The 20,006-nt window shown below is 45.1% G+C and overlaps 1 protein-coding gene and 1 long non-coding RNA gene across 4 annotated transcripts in view; one reads left to right on the top strand and one right to left on the bottom strand.

Annotated features, from left to right (window-relative positions):
• Window positions 1-3,454, bottom strand: part of OSTM1 (osteoclastogenesis associated transmembrane protein 1) — a 33,003-nt gene extending 29,549 nt beyond the window's left edge. The window contains exons 1-2 of one of the 3 annotated variants that reach the window (XM_089332345.1): window positions 3,371-3,432; window positions 1,484-1,548 (exon numbers count right to left, since the gene is read on the bottom strand). Coding sequence is in view for 1 of the 3 variants with exons in the window: in NM_001171322.1 (NP_001164793.1) it covers window positions 2,939-3,340 (402 nt within the window). In the remaining 2 variants the exon portion in view is untranslated. 3 annotated transcript variants of the gene reach the window in all.
• A 210-nt stretch (window positions 3,455-3,664) lies between these two features.
• Window positions 3,665-18,466, top strand: LOC149126530 (uncharacterized). Its single transcript, XR_016234570.1, has 3 exons — window positions 3,665-3,802; window positions 4,821-4,916; window positions 18,326-18,466. It is a non-coding gene; the product is annotated as an uncharacterized LOC149126530 (long non-coding RNA).
• Window positions 18,467-20,006: the final 1,540 nt, after the last annotated feature.

The following is a 20,006-nucleotide window of genomic DNA, read 5'->3' as shown; positions in this document are numbered from 1 at the left end:
ACTCAGGTTTCAACAAATCACAGTATTCTTTACCTTGAGATAATCAAACTATATTTGGGTGGCATAGCGGGTAAAGCCACTATCTGCAGTGCTGGCATCCCATATGAGCACTGGTTCATATCCCAGCTGTTCCACTTCCAATCTGGCTCTCTGCTATTGCCTGGGAAAGCAGTAGAAGATGGGCCAAGTCCTTGGGCCCCTGAACCCACGTGTGAGAACGGGAAGAAGCTCCTGATCAGCACAGCTCCAGCCATTGTGGCCATCTGGGGAGTGAACCAGGGAATGGAAGACCTCTCTCGACCTCTCTCACTCTCTCTGCCTCTGTCTTTCAAATAAATATATCTTAAAACAAAACAAACAAACTAACTATATTTGGGGCTTGAGCTTTGGTGTAGAAGATTAAGCCTCTGCTTGCAGTGTTGGCATCCCATATGAGTGACAGTTCAAATCCTGGCTGCTCAACTTCCAACCCAGCTTCCTACTATTGTGCCTGGGAAAGCAGCAGAGGATGGCTCAAGGACTTGGGCCCCTGCAACCATGTGGGAGACCCATATGAAGCTCCTGGCTCCTGGCTTCAGCCTGGCCCAACCCCAGCTGTTGCTTCCACTGGGGTGTAATCTAGCAAATGGAAGGTCTCTTTCTCCTCCTCCTCTTTGCATCTCTGCCTTTCAAATAAATAAATGAATCTTAAAAATAAAATAAAACTATATTTTGTCCTCTCCTATAATTCCAAGAGGAATAACAAGAACACAAAATTCTCATCAGATCATTCTATTAATTAGCTTGCTGTACCACATAAATAGCTTACTTGTTTCTACCATTAATTCTTTTTTCTCTTTATTAGTCTACTCTTCTCAATCAGTCATGTCCATTCACCCTAAAGAAGGCAGGAAAGGATGCCTTGAAGAAAATTTAGCTTGTCAGCTGTCTATCTTGCTCTGTTCCCATTTCATTCAGCAGCTCCTCCAACCTTTTGTGCTAAACTCCTCTTGTGTAATTCATAATACACTCATAATATTTATCTTTTTCTGTATATAGGTTTAGTTCCCCAGTTGCATCAATAGTTTGAGGCCTGGGTGTATCCTCCTTTTCTTTCTATACTCCATCACCAGCCCAATATTTAAGAGTAGTGGGTGTTAATTAAACTGATTTAAATGAAATTCTAATTGAGCCAAAGAAAATACATTACTCTAGAGAAATAAACCTCAGCAAAGACAACTAATTTCTTCAAGTCACTCATCATCATCATAATGCACCAACACATTCTTCCATAGGTTCATTATTACACATGATGGTTCAATTCCCAAACCAGTCCCAAAAAGTCTATTAAATCCACAAAGTTCCTCAAAACATTGGAAATCATGTTTCTGAGCTAATGAACCATATCCAGTTCTGAGAAAAGAAGGGGCCCAGAGATCAAGGTCCAGGATGAGTTGGAGAAGGATATCAGGAGTGGATAAGGCATTGTCCTGACTCTCCTCACCTCTTCATTTCTTTTCCTCCCACATTAGCAGTAGGTAAGCAGGGTGCCCAGGTCACCAGCAGAATCTAGGGGGCATAGAGACAGGAAGACATCATCTGTAACCCCCACATTGGGAAGCTTCCCTGCACAGTGAGAATTTAAGAGGAAATTCAGATTGGGTGATCCCCATAACATTGTAGCACTATTTGGGAGTAATTTGCCTAACCTCCCCTTAATCCCATCAAACCTACACAAATGCCTCAGAAGATCCAAGCTTTGCATCCTGAGCCACAGCCATTCTGCCCACAAAAGCACTTGCTCTGCAGAGTACCAGCTCACCCACATGCTCAAGGCTGAGGGTGACACGCCAGATCATTCCCTGCCGCAGCTGACAGGAACAAGTCTCAGGTGCTTGATTTGAAATCGTACCTATATATCCCTTGCTAAACCCAACAGAAGTATGGCTGGAAAACATTCCATGTAAGCCTAAATTTATTTAAGCTACCTGGAAAACTAGCTCTTCATAGAAAGATGGATCGTGGGATTTACTGAGTACGAGTAAATGCCCCATGCACGTAAAACAGAGATTTAGACAGGGTCTTAAAGTAGGATGCAACCATACACGAGTTTCTCTGCAGTCAAATCAACTGCGATTTATGAAGTCATTCCAACCACCCTGTCATGAGACCAGCAGTCTTCCTCATGGTTTCCCTTCACCAGGCGTCTCCGGACAAACCTCATGACTCTCACCAGCTCTGTCACCTGAATCCTTTCCTAGTCTAGACCGACAAAGGCAGATATACCATTTCCTCAAGTGAGATCTCCCATTTACTGAGCACTGTGTCTACATTCCAGCTGTCCAAGGCCTCCTGCTGTCCCCATTCGACAGAGGAGCGAACAGCACAGAGCACCTAAGTTACTCGCCCAGAATGTGCGGCGAATAAGCAAAACGGAACGGTACTCCTGGCAGTCTGTCTCTGGACCATCCTCGCCATAAGGACGAACCCCACACAGTGTCTATCTTAATCCTACACAGCCACATCAGGCTGCTGCTCCCATTTTCCTGGGGAGAAAACTAGAGCTCTGAAACGACAATCACCACGTAAAGTCACAGTGCTAGAACCTGGTGGTCCCGATCTGAACAGCTTGGGCTGCAAACCGCAAGCTTCTAACCACTGCCGGGTCCTCCACGTGGGGTTTCCAGAAAGGACCCTTCCTTCAATTTCCTGTGCATTATGGCACAGTCAGGGGTTAGGAGTGGGTTGAAGAAAACAGGATGGCCAACAGCACGCGTGGAGGTAAAGATCCCAAGAACCCTAACGCCAGCCCCTTTTTCTGATACCCCAAACTCCACAGACCCAGTCCAACCCGTTTCTTTACTGTTAGCGAACATGAGGCCCCAGGGTTGACCGTCCACATATCCTCCAGCTAGCCCAACCCTCCACGCCACAGTCCACAGGGTGCTCCTCTACCCACCCCCACGGCTCGGCTGATGTTGTCCATCTTGCTGACGACCTGCTGGAAGAGCGGGTAGCAGGTCTGACAGAGGCGCACGGGCCGGGCGCTGCGCACCAGACACCCGGTCAGCTCCGCGCTGCTGTTAGCGAAGTCCAGCAGCAGCTCCCGGCACTCCGGATCCAGCTCGGGCAGGTCCGAGGGTAGCCACAGTGGCCCCAGACCGCCGCCCCGCAACAAGGACAGGCTCAAGTCCTCCGCCTCCAGCAACTGCTGCTCTGAAAGGAGGTCAGGGAAGACCCGGTGCGGACCGCTGCCGAAAGGGAGCGCGCCCAGAGCCAGCCGCGGCCACACCAGCAACACCAGCAGCAGCCACGGCAGCGCCGACCGTCCCAGCCGCGCGACTGTCGGCTTCCGATCCATCCCCCGGCTCACAGATCCCAGGTCGCTCACCACCGCTCCTCCGCCCCCAGCGGGAGGGCAGACAGCCGCCGCTTCCGGCTTCCGCGAGCGCAGGCCTGGAGGCGGGTCACGAGGCCCGGACGTCACGGCCCCGCCCCCCGGCGGCGGCGCCGCGCCCCATTGGCTGCCGACAGCTGGGCGTGCGGAAGCGCGCGAGTCGTCTGCGGCCTCGTGCCGGAGCCGGCGTGCGACCCCGGGGCTGAGGGATCAAGGGACCTGGCCTTCCTCGCGGCTCCGACCTCCGCGGCCCAGGCTCTCCAGCCCTGTCGACCGTGGCGTGTGCCTCTGTGGACAGTTACTTCTCGGGAGCCTTGGCTCTGGAACGCCCAGCGCAGTGGGAGTCCTCTTCGTCTTGACGTCTGTGGTGTTACCTCGCAGCGTCAAGTTACTGCCTAGCGCCTTCCTGGGGAAAGCCCGCTGCAGGTGCCTTGGCAGGCTTTGTGTTCGCGGTTTCTTAGCGAGCCCCCCCCCCCCTTGGAAAGAGTAACAACGTCGGTTTATTATTAATAGTAGGGGCCTAGTGACTCCCAAGCTTTATTTAAAAAAATAAAAATCTCAATTGTCTACTCAGCAAGGTCCCGACGGAACCTTCCGCGGTGGGGGAAATAGTCTGTAGCTACCTTAACGGGGTAGTCACTGGCCACATGTGCACATGTGGCTGCTGAGCCCTTACAATGTGACTGAGGAACAGCAGGTTTTTTTGTTTTTTGTTTTTTTTTGTTGTTGTTGTTGTTTTTGTTTTTGTTTGACAGAGTGGACAGTGAGAGAGAGAGAGAGAGACAGAGAGAAAGGTCTTCCTTTGCCGTTGGTTCATCCTCCAATGGTGGCCACGGCTGGCGCACCGCGCTGATCCGATGGCAGGAGCCAGGTGCTTCTCCTGGTCTCCCATGGGGTACAGGGCCCAAGCACTTGCGCCATCCTCCACTGCACTCCCTGGCCACAGCAGAGAGCTGGCCTGGAAGAGGGGCAACCGGGACAGAATCCGGGACCCGGACCGGGACTAGAACCCGGTGTGCCGGCGCCGCTAGGTGGAGGATTAGCCTAGTGAGCCTTGCGCTGGCCCGGAACAGCAGTTCTAATTTAACTGAAATGCAAATAGCCACATCTGCATTGGAGGCCACTTGGACGCAGCTCTGGTCCTGGCGTGGCCACCGTGCAGGTTTGCTTGGAACTGATGGGGTTTCCAGGATGTGCACCATGGCCGCTGCTGGAACCCTGGAAGTCCTGGCAAACCGCTCAACTTCAAACCCCAGCCGGTTTCTGACATCCCCAGAGCGGTCGTGAGGGACACCCCCCCCCCCCGCCCCCGCAACAAGCGTCCTCATATCGCTGCTGGGCTATAAAATGAATTTAACCTCAAGACCTAGAAAACAAATTTCTGACAATATATGTGACTCACAAGTGTTAGGTTTAAATAACTTGGGGTTCTGGCCTTTCGTAGTCCCCAGAAGAGATGGAGACCGACTTCAGCGGAGACAAGCTGATATACTGAAGCCAAGAGGTGGCGTGGCGACAGTCCCTGAAGAGAGTGCAGAGCGTGAGTGGGGCAGGGCTTTTATCTGGTCTGATTGTCAAGGGAACTTGGCACCAGGAGCTGTCTATAAGCGTTGGGAGCCTTTGCTTATCTAGTTTTTCAAGCCATTTTGCAGGTGGCTAGAGAGACAGACTAAGAGTATATCTGGGGTGTGTGTGTGTGACATTCTTGTGAGCGGCATTGTCATTTAACAAGTTTGATGGAAAAATTACTTGCAGTTGCAGGCTGTTTTGTGTCATCCTGTTTTCGAGTGTTGTGCCTTGTAAATCACAGAGTAACTGTACTAGTCTTTAGCTTAGGGTCCTAATTTATGTTTCTGAGGGTTCCTATAGTTTTACTGCATCTATCTGGTAATTGTTTTGTGTTCCTAAATTTCATTCTGATAACTAAATTTTGTTTCACTTTTGTTACCAAGAAACCACAAAGTAGGAAGTTGGATTTGTATAACAATAAATGCATTTCCAAACAAGAAAACTGGTTGTCTTAATTTTTTTAAGTGTCATCATGTAAATTTTTAGTCTATTATTAGAGTTGCCTTTTTTTAAAAGATTTATTTATTTATTTGAAAGTCAGAGTTACAGAAAGAGAGGGAGAGACACAGATCTTCCGTCTGCTGGTTCACTCCCCAGAGGGCCACATTGGCCAGAAGCAAGGAGCTTCCCGTGTTCCACTAAGTGGCAGGGGCCCAAGCACTTGGGCCGCCTTCTGCTCTTTTCCCAGGCCATTAGTGGGGAGCTGGATCAGAAGTGGAGCAGCTGGGACATGAACTGGCATCCATATGGGATGCTAGCATTGCAGGCAGCGTCTTTACCTGCGACACTGCATTGTTGGCCCCTTAGAGTTACCATTCTTATAAGTTCTCTCATGTACCATTTTGTGTTGCTGGGTGATGTGTAAATTGTTAAACTTCATGGACAGCAGTATAGCAGAGCCAGTATTACAAATGTACATACTCTGAGACACGTTCACTTGTAGGAATTTATCTTAAACATACACTAACGTTGTATAGACATGATTATTCATTGCAGTTTGCTTTATAATATAGTAAAAGAATGGATTAAGAAGGAAATGTTTTAAAAATTAAGTACACTTTTCCTCTTTCCCTTCCAGGGACAATTCAGTCCTCAAGGCCAAGTAGAGCAAAGTGGGAGTCTATGCTTAGTGGGGTTGGGGCATCAGAGGCCCAAAGAGATGTCAGAGTTCAGAGAAGAGGAAGACATTTACATGAAGGAGGGAGGCTGCATCGCCTGATGCAGGGTATTGGACCCTGAGTGGGGTGACAAGGCTTCCTATACAGATGCGGCGTGGCACAGGGGTTAGGTGGTATCACTATCAGAGCACTGGTTGGAGTCCCAGCTGCTCTGCTTCCAATCTACCTCCCTGCTAAAGCACCTGAGAAAGCCACAGAAGATGGCCCAAGTACTTGGAACACTGCCACCACATGGGAGACCCTGATGGGAGTTCCAGACTCCTAGCTTCTGGCCTTTGTGAACATTTGGGGACTGAACCAGTGGATGGAAGATTTCTCTCTCTCTCTCTCTCTCTCTCTCTCTGTCTCTGTCTCTCTCATTCTACCTTTCAAATAAATAAATCGTTAATAAATTTAAAAAGGTATGGGACCTGCATGGCACAGTGAGTTAAATTGCCACTTATTATGTCAACACTGCAAATCAGAGTGCTGATTTGAGTCCCAGCAGCTCCACTTTTGCTCGTGTGCCTGGGAAGGCAGCGGAAGATGGTCCATGTGCTTGGGTCCCTGCACACATAGGACACCCTGATGAGGTTTCAAGCTCCTAGTTCAGCCTGACCCAGCCCTGGCTGTTGCAGCCATTTGGGGAGTAAACCAGCTGATGATCTCTCTCTGTGTCTCTGTCTCTCTCTCTCTTCCTCTGTCACTCTACCTTTCAAATAAATAAATTTTTAAAGGGTTTTTATGCAGTGAAGAAAGCAGTAGTGATTGGGAGGTTGTTTACATTTAGAGAAATTGGTCAAATAAGTAAATATATTAAGGATAATGGGAATCTGATTTCTCACTGTCACGGAAGGGAGTTACAAATATAAAAATATTCACACTATTTGTTGAACTCTTACTTAGTGTAGTGTTAACTTTACAATCATTAAGTAAACTGAAAGTAGATCTTTGTAAAAATTAAAGAGTGGGCCGGCACCGCGGCTCACTAGGCTAATCCTCCGCCTAGCGGCGCCGGCACACCGGGTTCTAGTCCCGGTCAGGGAGCCGGATTCTGTCCCGGTTGCCCCTCTTCCAGGCCAGCTCTCTGCTGTGGCCAGGGAGTGCAGTGGAGGATGGCCCAGGTGCTTGGGCCCTGCACCCCATGGGAGACCAGGAGAAGCACCTGGCTCCTGGCTCCTGCCATCGGATCAGCGCGGTGCTGTCTCTCTGTCTCTCTCTCTCACTGTCCACTCTGCCTGTCAAAAAAAAAAAAAAAAAAAAATTTAAGAGTGGGAATGGGAGAGGGAGGAGGAAGAAGGGTTGCAGCATGGGAGGGAACAGAGGGTAGGGTGGGAAGTATCACTATTTCTAAATCTTTATATATGAAATACATGAAACATATAACTTAAATAAAATTAAAGAAAAAATTTAAAAAGAAGTGAATTCTGTATTGTTGAATTAATTAGAAATAGCAGAAGTTGTGGCTTGAACTACATAGAGATATAGAAATAAATTCAGAAGTAAGTCTATGTATATGTTTATATATGTAACTTTCCCCTGGCTGTGTCCACTGAGAATACCTAGAGGCAAAGGCACCCCTATAATGATAAGCACATATAGGAGCCATTGCGGTAGCGTAGCAGGTAAAGCCGCCACTTGCAGTGCTGGCATCCCATGTGGGCACCAATTCGAGACCTGGGTGTTCCATTTCCAGTCCAGCTCTCTGCTTTGGCCTGGGAAAACAATAAAAAGATGATCCAAGTGCTTGGGACCCTGCACCTGCATGAGAGACCCAGAAGAAGGTCCTGGCTCCTGGCTGCTGGCACTACAGACCAGAACTTTAACCTGCTGCGCCACATTGCTGGCCTCCTAAATAAATAAATCTTTAAAAAATAAATAAAAGACCTAAAAGAAGCTGACATAGGTAGGATAAGGGAGAAAGGGAGATGAGAGGTTTGAGTAGAGATTTATGACACAGAAGGAACAAGGATTGATAGTTATGTAGATCTGGAGTGTGAGGCAAGGAAGGCTCTAAGGTTGCAAATTTAGATAATTGGGTAAATGATGGTGCCATGGACAGGAAGAGGAAAGTCTTTGGAGAGGGATGGAAAACAGTGAATTCAACTGGAATCATCAGTTCATGTTTCTGGTAGAGACACCATGGAGAATTTTAAATTACAGATTTAGGTGTATGGTAGCATGAACTGAGCTAGAGTTGTAAAGTCGAGAATCATTGAGGTTTATGTGCTAATTGAGTCTTTTAAGGTAAATAAGCCCCCCAAAGACTGACACACTAAGATTAATTCATGATTATTAGAGGAGATTATATTCATGATGATATACACATTAGCCCTGAATATAAGAATAAGTTCAAGGCAAGGTCTTATCTTGATTATAAACCACTAACAAAAAAGTAATACCATTGCCTAAATTCGAGTCCTTTGCATCTCTTGCCAAGGTTACTGTAATACCGAAGGATAAAGATCAAAGGAAAAGGCAGGAAACCTAGAGAAGAGGAAGAGAAATTGAACTGCAGCACCACCCACACTCACAGGGTGGGGAACATCTGGCCCACAGGCCCTGTAAGGCCTGTGAAATCATTTGGTCTGCCCCTGCCAACACAACCACAGGCAGGAATTAAAATTCAATAAAGTTGATAATTTTGTATGACCTACAGATGATGTTATCAATATCCAAATGGCCCTCTGCAGAAAAAAGTTTCCCCATCCTGTAAATCAAGACTTTGACAGACTTTTAAATTTTCTTTTCTTGGAAAATTGGGTTTTATTGTTTGTTTCTTTTTTATTTAAGATTTATTTATTTATTTGAAAGAGTTACACAGAGAGAAGAAGAGGCAGAGAGAGAGAGATAGGTCTTCCATGCTCTGGTTCACTCTCCAGATGGCCACAAGAACTGGAGCTGAGCTGATCAGAAGCCAGGAGCTTCTTCCTGGTCTCCCACACGGGTGCAGGGGCCCAAGGACTTGTGCCATTTCCATTGCTTTCCCAGGCCATAGCTGAGAGCTGGATCAGAAGTGGAGCAGCCAGGACTCGAATGGCGCCCATATGGGCTGCCGGCACTTCAGGCGGTGGCTTTACCCACTACACCACAGTGCCGGCCTCCTGGAAAATTGTTAAGAAAATTTATCCCAAAATTAGGAAGTAAAATCAGAGAGCCAGCAGGCTTGCACATTGTTCAACAAGCCCATGTAATGCTTATTTCCTTTCAAGTCTAGGAGAGAACAACTCAGAGTATTTGACTGCCTCTTTACTATTTAATTAGAGCCCAGACACGGTGACAGTATGTATATAGATTTCTTTCTGCTGAAACTGATAACCCCAGTGGTTATAGTTTGATTATACTGGGGAACATTATTCCAACATTTTTCTTTTTCTTTTTCTTTTCTTTTCTTTTTTTTTTTTTTTTTTGTTCAGTGCCTATACTCAGCTTGAGACATTAACGAGTTAATAAATATTTTATTTATTTGAAAAACAGAGAGAGGGAGAAATAGAAAAAAAGAGCTCCCATTCACTGATTCACTTCCCAAAACCCAAAAGCAATAGGAACCTGAAACCAGAAGCAGGAAAACTCAATTCAGGTCTCTCCCATGGGCAGCAGCAATTTAACTACACCAGCCATCATGTGCTGCCTCCCAGGGTGCACATTAGCAGGATGCTGGAATCAGGAGCTGGAAGTAGGACTCCGAACCAGATATTCTGATATGTGATGTAGCTATCCCAGCTGATGCCTCAACCATTAGGCAAAACAACGTCCCCTGAGTGAATAAACATTTGAGACATTTGCATTCTATATTTGTGTAGAGTCATATTTTCAGTTTTTAAAAATTATACTTTGAAAGTTCTTTCCATTAAGACATAAAGAATGGGGGTAGAAGGGGAAAGAAAAGATGTAGGTGCTAAGGTATTCACAGATGATTGGAGGAGGCCTGGGGACAGGAGTTTGGTGCAGTGGTTAGGCTACTGCTTGGAATACCCAAATGCCATATTGGAGTGCCTGGGTTCAAGTCCAGACTTCACTTCCAATCCAGTGTCCTGCTATTGTGCACCCTGGAAGGCAGCAGGTGATATCTCAGGTAGCTGGGTCCCTGCCATCCACATGGGAGAACCTAATTGAGTTCCTGGTTCCTGGCTTTGGCCTGGCTCAACTCTGGATGTTTCAAGCATTTGTAAAGTGCACCAACGTATGGAAAATCTATCTGTCTATCTTCTCTATCTCTCCCTTTTTCTGTATCTCTCACTATCTCTCTGACTTTAAAAATAAATAAGAAAAAGAGAGACCCAGATGCCAAGGCTAATACACAGTGTCCCTATAGATATGCTTTTTCCTCTGTGGTCTATTCTTACTACAGCAGGCAGACTGACCCTCTCAAAACCCAAGTGGTGTCGTGTCACTCATTATGTTCTGACCCACCATTGGATACCTAGCTCATTCAAAGGCGCTATGTCCTAGAAGAATGCACGTGATCTGCCACCTGCCCAGCACACCCTTTCCCCAAACCTGCATTATTTTCCTCCTTAGCACTCAACACATACAAAACATGCATTTGTTTGTTTTCTGTCTTCCACCACTGAAACTTAAGCTCCATGAAAACAGACTGCCTGTGTTGTCAACGGCTCTCTATATTTAGAACAATGCCTGGCATATAGAGTATTTATATATATAAATAATATGTATTATTTACATATTTTATATATTATATAAATATGTATATATTAATAAACTCTATAAATATATATTTACATATATTTATAACAATGCCTGGTATATAATGAGTATTTATTGAAGGATAATTTCATTTAGAGAGAAGCTTGCAGTATAAGAAGTTTGAGGCCTGAAAGCAAGATTTGAAAAAATTGTCCTGGACAGTGAAAGAATGGACATATTAAGTAAATATAATACTATTTCCAGGAGGTATTGAGTGCCTATTGGAGATTTGAAGACTTTTTTGTTTGTTTTCAGAGACAAAGGAGATAGAGAGGACAGACAGAGACAGCTACCATCTACTAGTCCCTCCCCAAATACCCACAATACCCAGGGTTGGGACAGGCCAAAGCTGGGAGCCTGGAACTTCATCCAGATCTCTCACATGGGTATCAGGGACCCAACTACTTCAGCCATCACTGCTACCTACCAGGGTGTGCATGAGCAGAAAGCTGAAATTTGGAGCAGGGCCAGGGCTCAAACCCAGCAATCCAATATGGGATGCTGGTGTCCCACCCAGCATCTAAACCAATGCACAAACCCCAAAGCCTGTGGACACAATTTTAAGGTCAGACCAGCAGCCTAATTATGTGTTCTCTTTGTCAGTGCTTAATCATTCAGGTGAAAGCATAGAGCCACATAATGGTTGAGCTTAAACTTGTTGAGGTATTGCCTAGGCCGGTCTGATGAAAGAAGAGAGCACACATCACCTTACACTTGGGTACTTAAAAATGTAGAAAAAACTGGAATTAAACTTTTGACTTGATTCCAACAAATTTTGAAACCTACATGTTCTTCTGTGGTCTTCTGAAGACATCTCATATGCATGGGTTTCCGAAGTTTTTAACAAAAAATTAACTGTAAAGACACAACTTGGGATACCTGCGTAGACTGGATTCTAGTCTGGCTTCAGCTTGGTCCCTGTTGCTGGCATTTGTGGAGTAAACTAGGAATGGAAGATTGAGCATGCTCACTTGCTCTCTCTCTCTCTTTCTGCCTTTCAAGTAAAGTGAAAATTGAAAAAAGAAACAAAAATTATTTCATGGCACTTCCTCTGAAGCAGCTCCTAGGTTGAGGGTAAGAGGTCGAGTAGTATTATAGTTCACTTTGATTTTCTTTAAGCCCTGGAATTCCGTATATTTTGTAAAAGTTCATTAGGACAAGGGGCTGGCGCCATGGCTTACTTGGTTAATCCTCCACCTGTGGCGCCGGCATCCCATATGGGCGCTGGGTTCTAGTCCCGGTTGCTCCTCTTCCAGTCCACCTCTCTGCTGAGGCCCGGGAAGGCAGTGGAGGATGGCCCAAGTACTTGGGCCCCTGCACCCGCATGGGAGACCAGGAGAGGCACCTGGCTCCTGGCTTCGGATCGGTGCAGCTCTGGCCGTAGCGGCTATTTGGGGGGTGAACCAACAGAAGGAAGACCTTTCTCTCTGTCTCTCTCTCTCACCGTCTAACTCTATCTGTCAAATAAATTAAAAAAAAAAAAAAAGTTCCATTAGGGTAAACGTAGTTTGAAATAAAAAAAGAGAGAGAGAGAGAAAAACACACATTAAAAAAGAAAAAAGAAACAAAAAAGAAAATTTAAAAAATCAAAACAAACAAACAAACAAAAGTAGTTTGGAAACCACTGTTTTGTTGCATTTTGCAGCAGGCTAACGTCTGCTGTGTCTCCTATCTTCCCATTTCTGAGGTTATCCTGGTATTTCCACCATCGCATATATGTATATGAGGAGAGAGAACTTAGCCTTTTTTTAAATTTTTTTTAACTTTTATTCAGTAAATATAAATTTCCAAAGTACAGTATATGGATTACAATGGATTTTCCCCCCCATAACTTCCCTCCTACCCACAACCCTCCCATCTCCTGCTCCCTCTCCCATTCCATTCACACCAAGATTCATTTTCAATTATCTTTATATACAGAAGATCAATTTAGTATATATTAAGTAAAGATTTCATCAGTTTGCACCCACACAGAACATAAAGTGTAAAATACTGTTTGAGTACTAGTTATAGCATTAATTCACATTGAACAACACATTAAGGACAGAGATCCTACATGAGGAGTAAGTACACAGTGACTCCTGTTGTTGACTTAACAATTTGACACTCTTGTTTATGGCATCAGTAATCTCCCTAGGCTCTAGTCATGAGTTGCCAAGGCTATGGAAGCCTTTTGAGTTCGCCGACTTCGATCTTATTTAGACAAGGTCATAGTCAAAGTGGAAGTTCTCTCCTCCCTTCAGAGAAAGGTACCTCCTTCTTTGATGGCCCATTCTTTCTACTAGGATCTCACTCGCAGAGATCTTTCATTTAGATGTGTGTGTGTGTGTGTGTGTGTGTGTTCGTTTTTTTTTGGCCAGAGTGTCTTGGCACTAAAATACTCTCATGGGCTCTTCAGCCAGATCCGAATGCCTTAAAGGCTGATTCTGAGGCCAGAGTGCTGTTTAGGACATTTGCCATTCTATGAGTCTGCTGTGTATCCCACTTCCCATGTTGGATCATTCTCTCCCTTTTTGATTCTATCAGTTAGTATTAGCAGACACTAGTCTTGTTTGTGTGATCCCTTTGACTCTTTGACCTAACCTGTTGAAGTGAAATGGATACTATGAGAAACTGTGACTTGATCAGCCCTTGTCCCGACTGTTGATGTACAATTTATTTTTTTATATTTTATTTTATTTTATGAACATAAATTTCCAAAGTACAGCTTATGGATTACAATAGCTTCCCCCCCCTAATTTCCATCCCACCCACAACACTCCCCTCTCTCACTCCCTCTCCCCCTCCATTCACATCAAGATTAATTTTCAATTATCTTTATATATAGAAGATCAATTTAGCATATATTAAGCAAAGATTTCAAAAGTTTGCACCCACACAGAAACACAAAGTGTAAAATACTATTTGAGTACTAGTTATAGCATTAATTAAACACCTAAGAGTAATTGTGTATTAATTACAGAGTTCAACGAATAGTTTTAAGTAGAACATAAAAAATACTAAAAGGGTAAAGTATTAAGTTCCTTTTCTTTTTTCTTTTTCTTTTTTTGATTGTTATATAGTTTTTTTTATTTAATATGAATTTACAAAGTGTAACTTTTGTATTGTTGTGGCTTCCCCCCTCCAACCTCCCTTCCTCCCGTGGCCCTCCTCTCTCCCACTCCCTCTCCCATCCTGCCCTTCATCGAGTTCATTTTCAATTACCTTCATATACAGAAGATCAACTTAGTATACACTAAGCAAGGATTTCAACAGGCTGCACTCACACAACTGCATAAGGTATAGGGTATTGTTCGACTAGTAGTGTTGTTTTTAAGTTTCATAGTAGAACACATTAAGAACAGAGATCCTACGTGGGGAGCATGTACCCAGTGACTCCCGTTGTTGATTTAACAATTGGCACTCTTGTTTATGACGTCAGCAATCACCTGAGACTCTTGCTATGAGCTGTCTAGGCTATGGAAGCCCCTTGAGTTCACCGACTCTGAACTTGTTTAGTCAAGGCCGTATCACAGTGGAGGTTCCTTCCTCCCTTCAGAGAAAGGCGCCTCTCTCCTTGATGGCCTGTTCCTTCTGCTGGGGTCTTGTTCACCAGGATCTTTCATTTTGATTGTTTTTTGCCACCGGGTCATGGCTTTCCATGCCTGTGAGACTCTCATGGACCTTTTAGCCAGATCCGAATGTCCCAAGGGTTGATTCTGAGGCAGGAGTGCTGCCATTCTATAAGTCTGCTGTGTGTCCTGTTTCCCCCGCAGGATCATTCTCTGTTAAAGTGCAATTTGATACTTTATCCCTTTTAGTATTTTTTTTGTTCTACTTAATACTATTGGTAGAACTCTGTAATTAACACACAATTATTCTTAGGTGTTTAAATTTAACTGAAAAGTGATCTCTGTTAAATATAAGAGTGGGAATAAGAGAGGGAGGAGATGTACAATTTGGGACATGCTCAAGCTGACTTGCTTCAAAGGTGGAGTTAGAAATGTGCCAGGGGATTCCAACACAATCCCATCAAGGTGGCATGTACCAATGCCATCTCACTTGTCCAAGTGATCAATTTCAGGTCACAATTGATCATACTGATAGAATTTAGCCTTTTTTAAAAAAATTTTTTTTTATTTATTTGAAAGAGTTACAGAGAGAGGTCTTCCATCCACTTGTTCACTCCCCAGAGACCTCAATGGCCAGAGCTGATCTTATCTGAAGCCAAGAATCAGGAGCTTCTTCCAGGTCTCCCACATGGGTGCAGGGGCCCAAGGACTTGGGCCATAGCAGAGAGCTGGATCGGAAGTGGAGCAGCTGGGACTCAAACCGGCACCTATATGGGATGCTGGCACTGCAGGCCAGGGCTTTCACCTGTGCCACGGCGCTGGCTCCCATGGGGGCTACATTTGAGCCTGCCGTGGAGACTACCCTTGAATCACCCAAAGATTCTAGGCATCGAGTTTTAGGTTATGACTTGGTGGGACTTTGGGGTTTTCTCCTTTGGAGGAGGTCTGTTACCACAGCACAATCTAGTCACCCACTTTTATTTTTAACAATTTCCTCACTATTATTTTGTCTGGTTCTCCCTTTGGATCTCCTTTCATTTGGATGTTAAACTTTAAGGTGGAGATTGCTTTACTTCCTCCAATATCCATTCTGTCCTTCATTTTAATAACAGAGCTCCTGAGTTTTAGTTGAACATCTGAGCACATGGGCAAGACTGTGTACCCTGGCCTCCGGTACAGCCAGGTGTGAAAGGAAGTGATGGGTGTACCTTACCAGTCAGATCTTTAAGTCACCGATGTTATTCACCCCCTTCCTGTGAGACAGGAAATGTGAACAACTGACACAGCAGCCCTGGATACAGAGGTGGATGAACGGAACATGTTTAGCATGGCAGAGCCCAGTGGTCACAAAGCAGAGCCATCTACCTGTGGTAGGCCACAGAAGAATAAACTTCGGTGTTATCTAAGCCTCTATATTTCAGTCCCTTTGTTAAAGCAACTTACACTGCTTTCGAATACAGTCCTCTACACTGTTACTTGAGTTTTCCCATCTGTGTCACCTTCTTTTTTTCCATCTCTTTTTTACTACACTTTCTGGAGGTTTCATAAGCTCAATTCACCAAGCTTCTATTTGACTTTTCATTTCTACTGCTATATTTTTAATGTCCAAAGTTCTTGTTTTGTAGATGTTACATATTTTTAAGGTTTTCTTTTTCCTCATAGTCCGGTTCTTCCAAGTTGCTGCTTTCCTGTTTGCTTTTCTCTATACTTTTCCTGAAATGTCTGGGGAGCCCTGGCTGTCTGTGTTGAAGAGACAGTACTACAAAGTTGAATGGAACTCTGTGCTCATGGATGGGGCTTTCAGCTCCAGGATTCACTATAGGCCAGTGATTCTTTACTGGGGGAAATTTTGCTCCCCTTCTTCCACTTTCTGAGATATTTGGCAGTATCTGGGGACATTTTTGGTAGTCACAACTGGGAGCAAGGGATGCTATTGACCAAGAATGCTGCCAACTATCCTACAGAGCAAAGGTTACCCAAGACAATGAACTGAAAACATCACTATTTTAAATCTTTTCTCGTGGGTAGGTCATACTTTCCAGAGAAGACTGTCACTGTGCTCTCTGGATCCAGCAATCTCAGGTCCTGACAGTGGGAAAAGGCTGGTAGCTGAAGAGTTAGTAAATTTTTATTTAATAGCCTTATTTTCAGCAAAATGTCCTTGTCCTCAAATATGCTTATGTCCGCTCTTCTAGACTCTGCTTCACTCACTCTCTCTAGAGATCAGAACTTCAGGGGTATTCAATTGGAATTGGGGTGGGACATAGAGTTGTAGGGAGGGCATCACAGATAGACTTTCTCCTTTTTTTTTTTTTTTTTTTTTTTTTTTTTGACAGGCAGAGTGGACAGTGAGAGAGAGAGACAGAGAGAAATGTCTTCCTTTTCTGTTGGTTCACCCTCCAATGGCCACTGCAGCCAGCACGCTGCGCTGAATCGAAGCCAGGAGCCAGGTGCTTCTCCTGGTCTCCAATGTGGGTGCAGGGCCCAAGGACTTGGGCCATCCTCCGTTGTACTCCCGGGCCACAGCAGAGAGCTGGACAGGAAGAGGAGTGACTGGGACAGAATCCGGCACCCCGACTAGGATAAGAACCCGGGGTGCCGGTGCTGCAGGCGGAGGATTAGCCTATTGAGCCACGGCGCCGGCCAGATAGACTTTCAATCAGCCTGCCTTGGGCTCTTCCTTCATCTACACTTCCAGAGGTAGTTTACTACCTGGTTCATTTGATGGTGATATACTATGCTATGCTATATATAATACATTTTTTCTGCTTCAAGGTTAGGATTCAGATTTCCTGGCTCTATTGAGTCACTTGTTAATTAGTTCATCTTCTTCCCTTGCTTCCAATATTTTTCTTTTAATTTCTCTTAATTTTCTACATCCTTTTATATCTCCCTTTTTCTTTTTAGAAGTTATTTGAGAGGAAGAGAGACACAAAGAGGTATCTCATTTGCTGCTTCACTCCCCAAATGCCAGCAACAACAGAACTGGACCAAAATCAGGAGCTAGGAATGCAGTCCTGGTTTCCCACATAGGAGATAGGAACCAAATTACTACTGCCTCCTGGGGTCAGCATCACCAGGAAGCTGGAGTCAGGAACCAGAGTTGGAAATTGAACCTAGCTACTCTGGTTTAGTATGTAAGTGTCATAAGCAGCATCTTAATCACTAGGCTAAACATCCACCCCCTTGTGTGTCTTCTTAGGAATCCTTTTACTGTTACCTTGGAGGGATTTCAGGAAGGAGCAAATCTAATCTTACACACAACCTACCACCGCAAATGGCATCTCTTCACTGGCCGTTTGTCTCATTCTCTGTCGAAGTCAGAATGTGAATCTTATGCCCTCTGCACACTCCAGCCGTGAGATGATAATCTCATGGAGAATGTAGACTGAGTCCCATTTATATTTATGTGCTCAGAAGTGCCTGGCTTGATGCTTTGCACATAGAAAGTACTCAACACATTGTTATTACTGAATTTATGTATGTTTATGCTTTAAATGCTTTTTTTTTTTTTTGACAGGCAGAGTGGACAGTGAGAGAGACAGAGAGAAAGGTCTTCCTTTGCCGTTGGTTCACCCTCCAATGGCTGCCGCTTTTGATAGGGATTTATCACTTTCCTACTTCTTGAATATGCAAAAATGTCATAAGTTAACTCCTAATGTCTACAAATCTTACGTAACTGAGTGGGATGACCTGAGCACATGGAATGTTTCATCATGTTGTCCATCCGTGACACTTCACAGAGTTTCATGCATTCCTACTGGCAGCCAATCTCATGTCCAACTCCTTGACCCCCTGGACAGACTATTTTACAGCTCCAACATAAGGAGATATTTTTAAAAAACAGTAAAGTTTAGTCACATTTATCTGACAGGCTATGTGGTTATAAATGTACATTCCTAACAGATTAATCTTATTAGAACTTCAGGTTTATACCAACATATTTTTTAATATTTTTTTGACAGGCAGAGTGGACAGTGAAGGAGAGTGACAGAGAAAAAGATCTTCCTTTGCCGTTGGTTCACCCTCCAATGGCCGCTGCGGCTGGCGCACCACGCTGATCCGAAGGCAGGAGCCAGGTGCTTCTTCCTGGTCTCCCATGCGGGTGCAGGGCCCAAGCACTTGGGCCATCCTCCACTGCACTCCCTGGCCACAGCAGAGAGCTGGACTGGAAGAGGAGCAACCAGGACAGAATCCGGCGCCCCGACCGAGACTAGAACCCGGGGTGCCGGTGGCGCAGGTGGAGGATTAGCCTCTTGAGCCGCGTGGTGCTGGTCATTATTTGATAAATAAAGTGAATGGAAATATATGTGAACAGATGTCCTTCACCTGCTTATGTGGGATCTTCAGAAAGCTGATAGGAAAGGCATAATATGAAAAAGCTGTTTTTCCACCAAACTCACTTTACCTCTTAATTTTATTTTTACACTAACTTTTTGAAATAACTTCATATTATCAGTAACTAAAGGCTGATCACTGAATCCATTTCCTACAGGAAACTGTTGCTGATTAGATACCTGATACAAGATGCTGTTTCTCCCATAACCACCATTCACAGATCCAGGTATCAAGGGGTAAACATGAGAGTGGCTCCATGCACTGTCACCCCTGCTGAGCTGTGGTGGAATGAGAAGGCCATGCCAAGATGGCCACTGGCAGGCCAGTGTCAGTTACTCAGAAATAGTTTCAGAAACCCCCTGGGAAACCCCCTGGGAAACCCCCTGGCAACAGGCTGGGATTGGTTAGGTCATAAACCGCCCCTTGACTGGATCGGCTACCTCAGCTATATAAGCTGCTGCATCAACTGAAATAAACAAGTCCACGGGCTGCTGGCCTCTGGCCTGCTTTCACCCGACTCCCGGGGTCTGTGTGGTGACTCCACGCCTCTTGCCCCCACCACACTCCTTTTCTCAGAACTCATCCACGGCAACCCTGAGCCACCAGCACAATGCTCACTTGCTTTTCTCCAGGCCTATGATCTGCTGTTCTAGAGGCCTTGGTCCAAAGGGAGGGGTGCTTCCACCAGGAGATACAGCCAGGATTCCACAGAACTGTAAGTGAAGACTGCCGCTCGGCCACTTGGGGCTCCTCATGCCTCTCCGTCAACAGGCAAAAGCAAGGAGTTAGTCTGCTGGATCAGGCAATTGATCCACTTTCAAATGCAAATGCATGTTGATTATCAAGATCGATTTTGCAGAGATTGCACTCAATTATCATGGTACCTGCAAAGACCATAATGTGTAAGCAGTGACTCAGCACTTCCATACTGTAAACCAGTGTATTCCAGCCTGGGATCCCTGGATCTCTATGTACCCACAAAAGAAGAACTGAAGACCCATAAGCTATTGCCAACCTTTCATGAAGTCCAAAGGAAATAATAAATATGCCAGGGCCAGAGTTACGGTGCAGCAGGTTAAGTCACCACTTGTGACGCCAGCATTCCATATCAGATGTCCTAGCTGCTCTGTTTCCTAGCTAGCTCCCCACTAATGTGCACCCTGGGAGGCAGCAGGAGATGGCTGCCACCCATGTAGGAGACCTGGATGGAGTTCCAGGCTCCTGGCTTTAGCCAGGTTTGCTGCCATTTGGGGAATAAATCAGCAGGTAGAAGATAACTCTGTCTCTCCTTCTTCAGTCACTCTGCCT

The sequence above is a fragment of the Oryctolagus cuniculus genome, chromosome 5 (assembly GCF_051225735.1).
Source record: "Oryctolagus cuniculus isolate XC-2025 breed Fujian yellow rabbit chromosome 5, ASM5122573v1, whole genome shotgun sequence".
NCBI lineage: Eukaryota > Metazoa > Chordata > Mammalia > Lagomorpha > Leporidae > Oryctolagus > Oryctolagus cuniculus.
The sequence above is the reverse complement of the archived record's forward strand: the minus strand, read 5'-3'. Positions and strand labels throughout refer to the sequence as shown.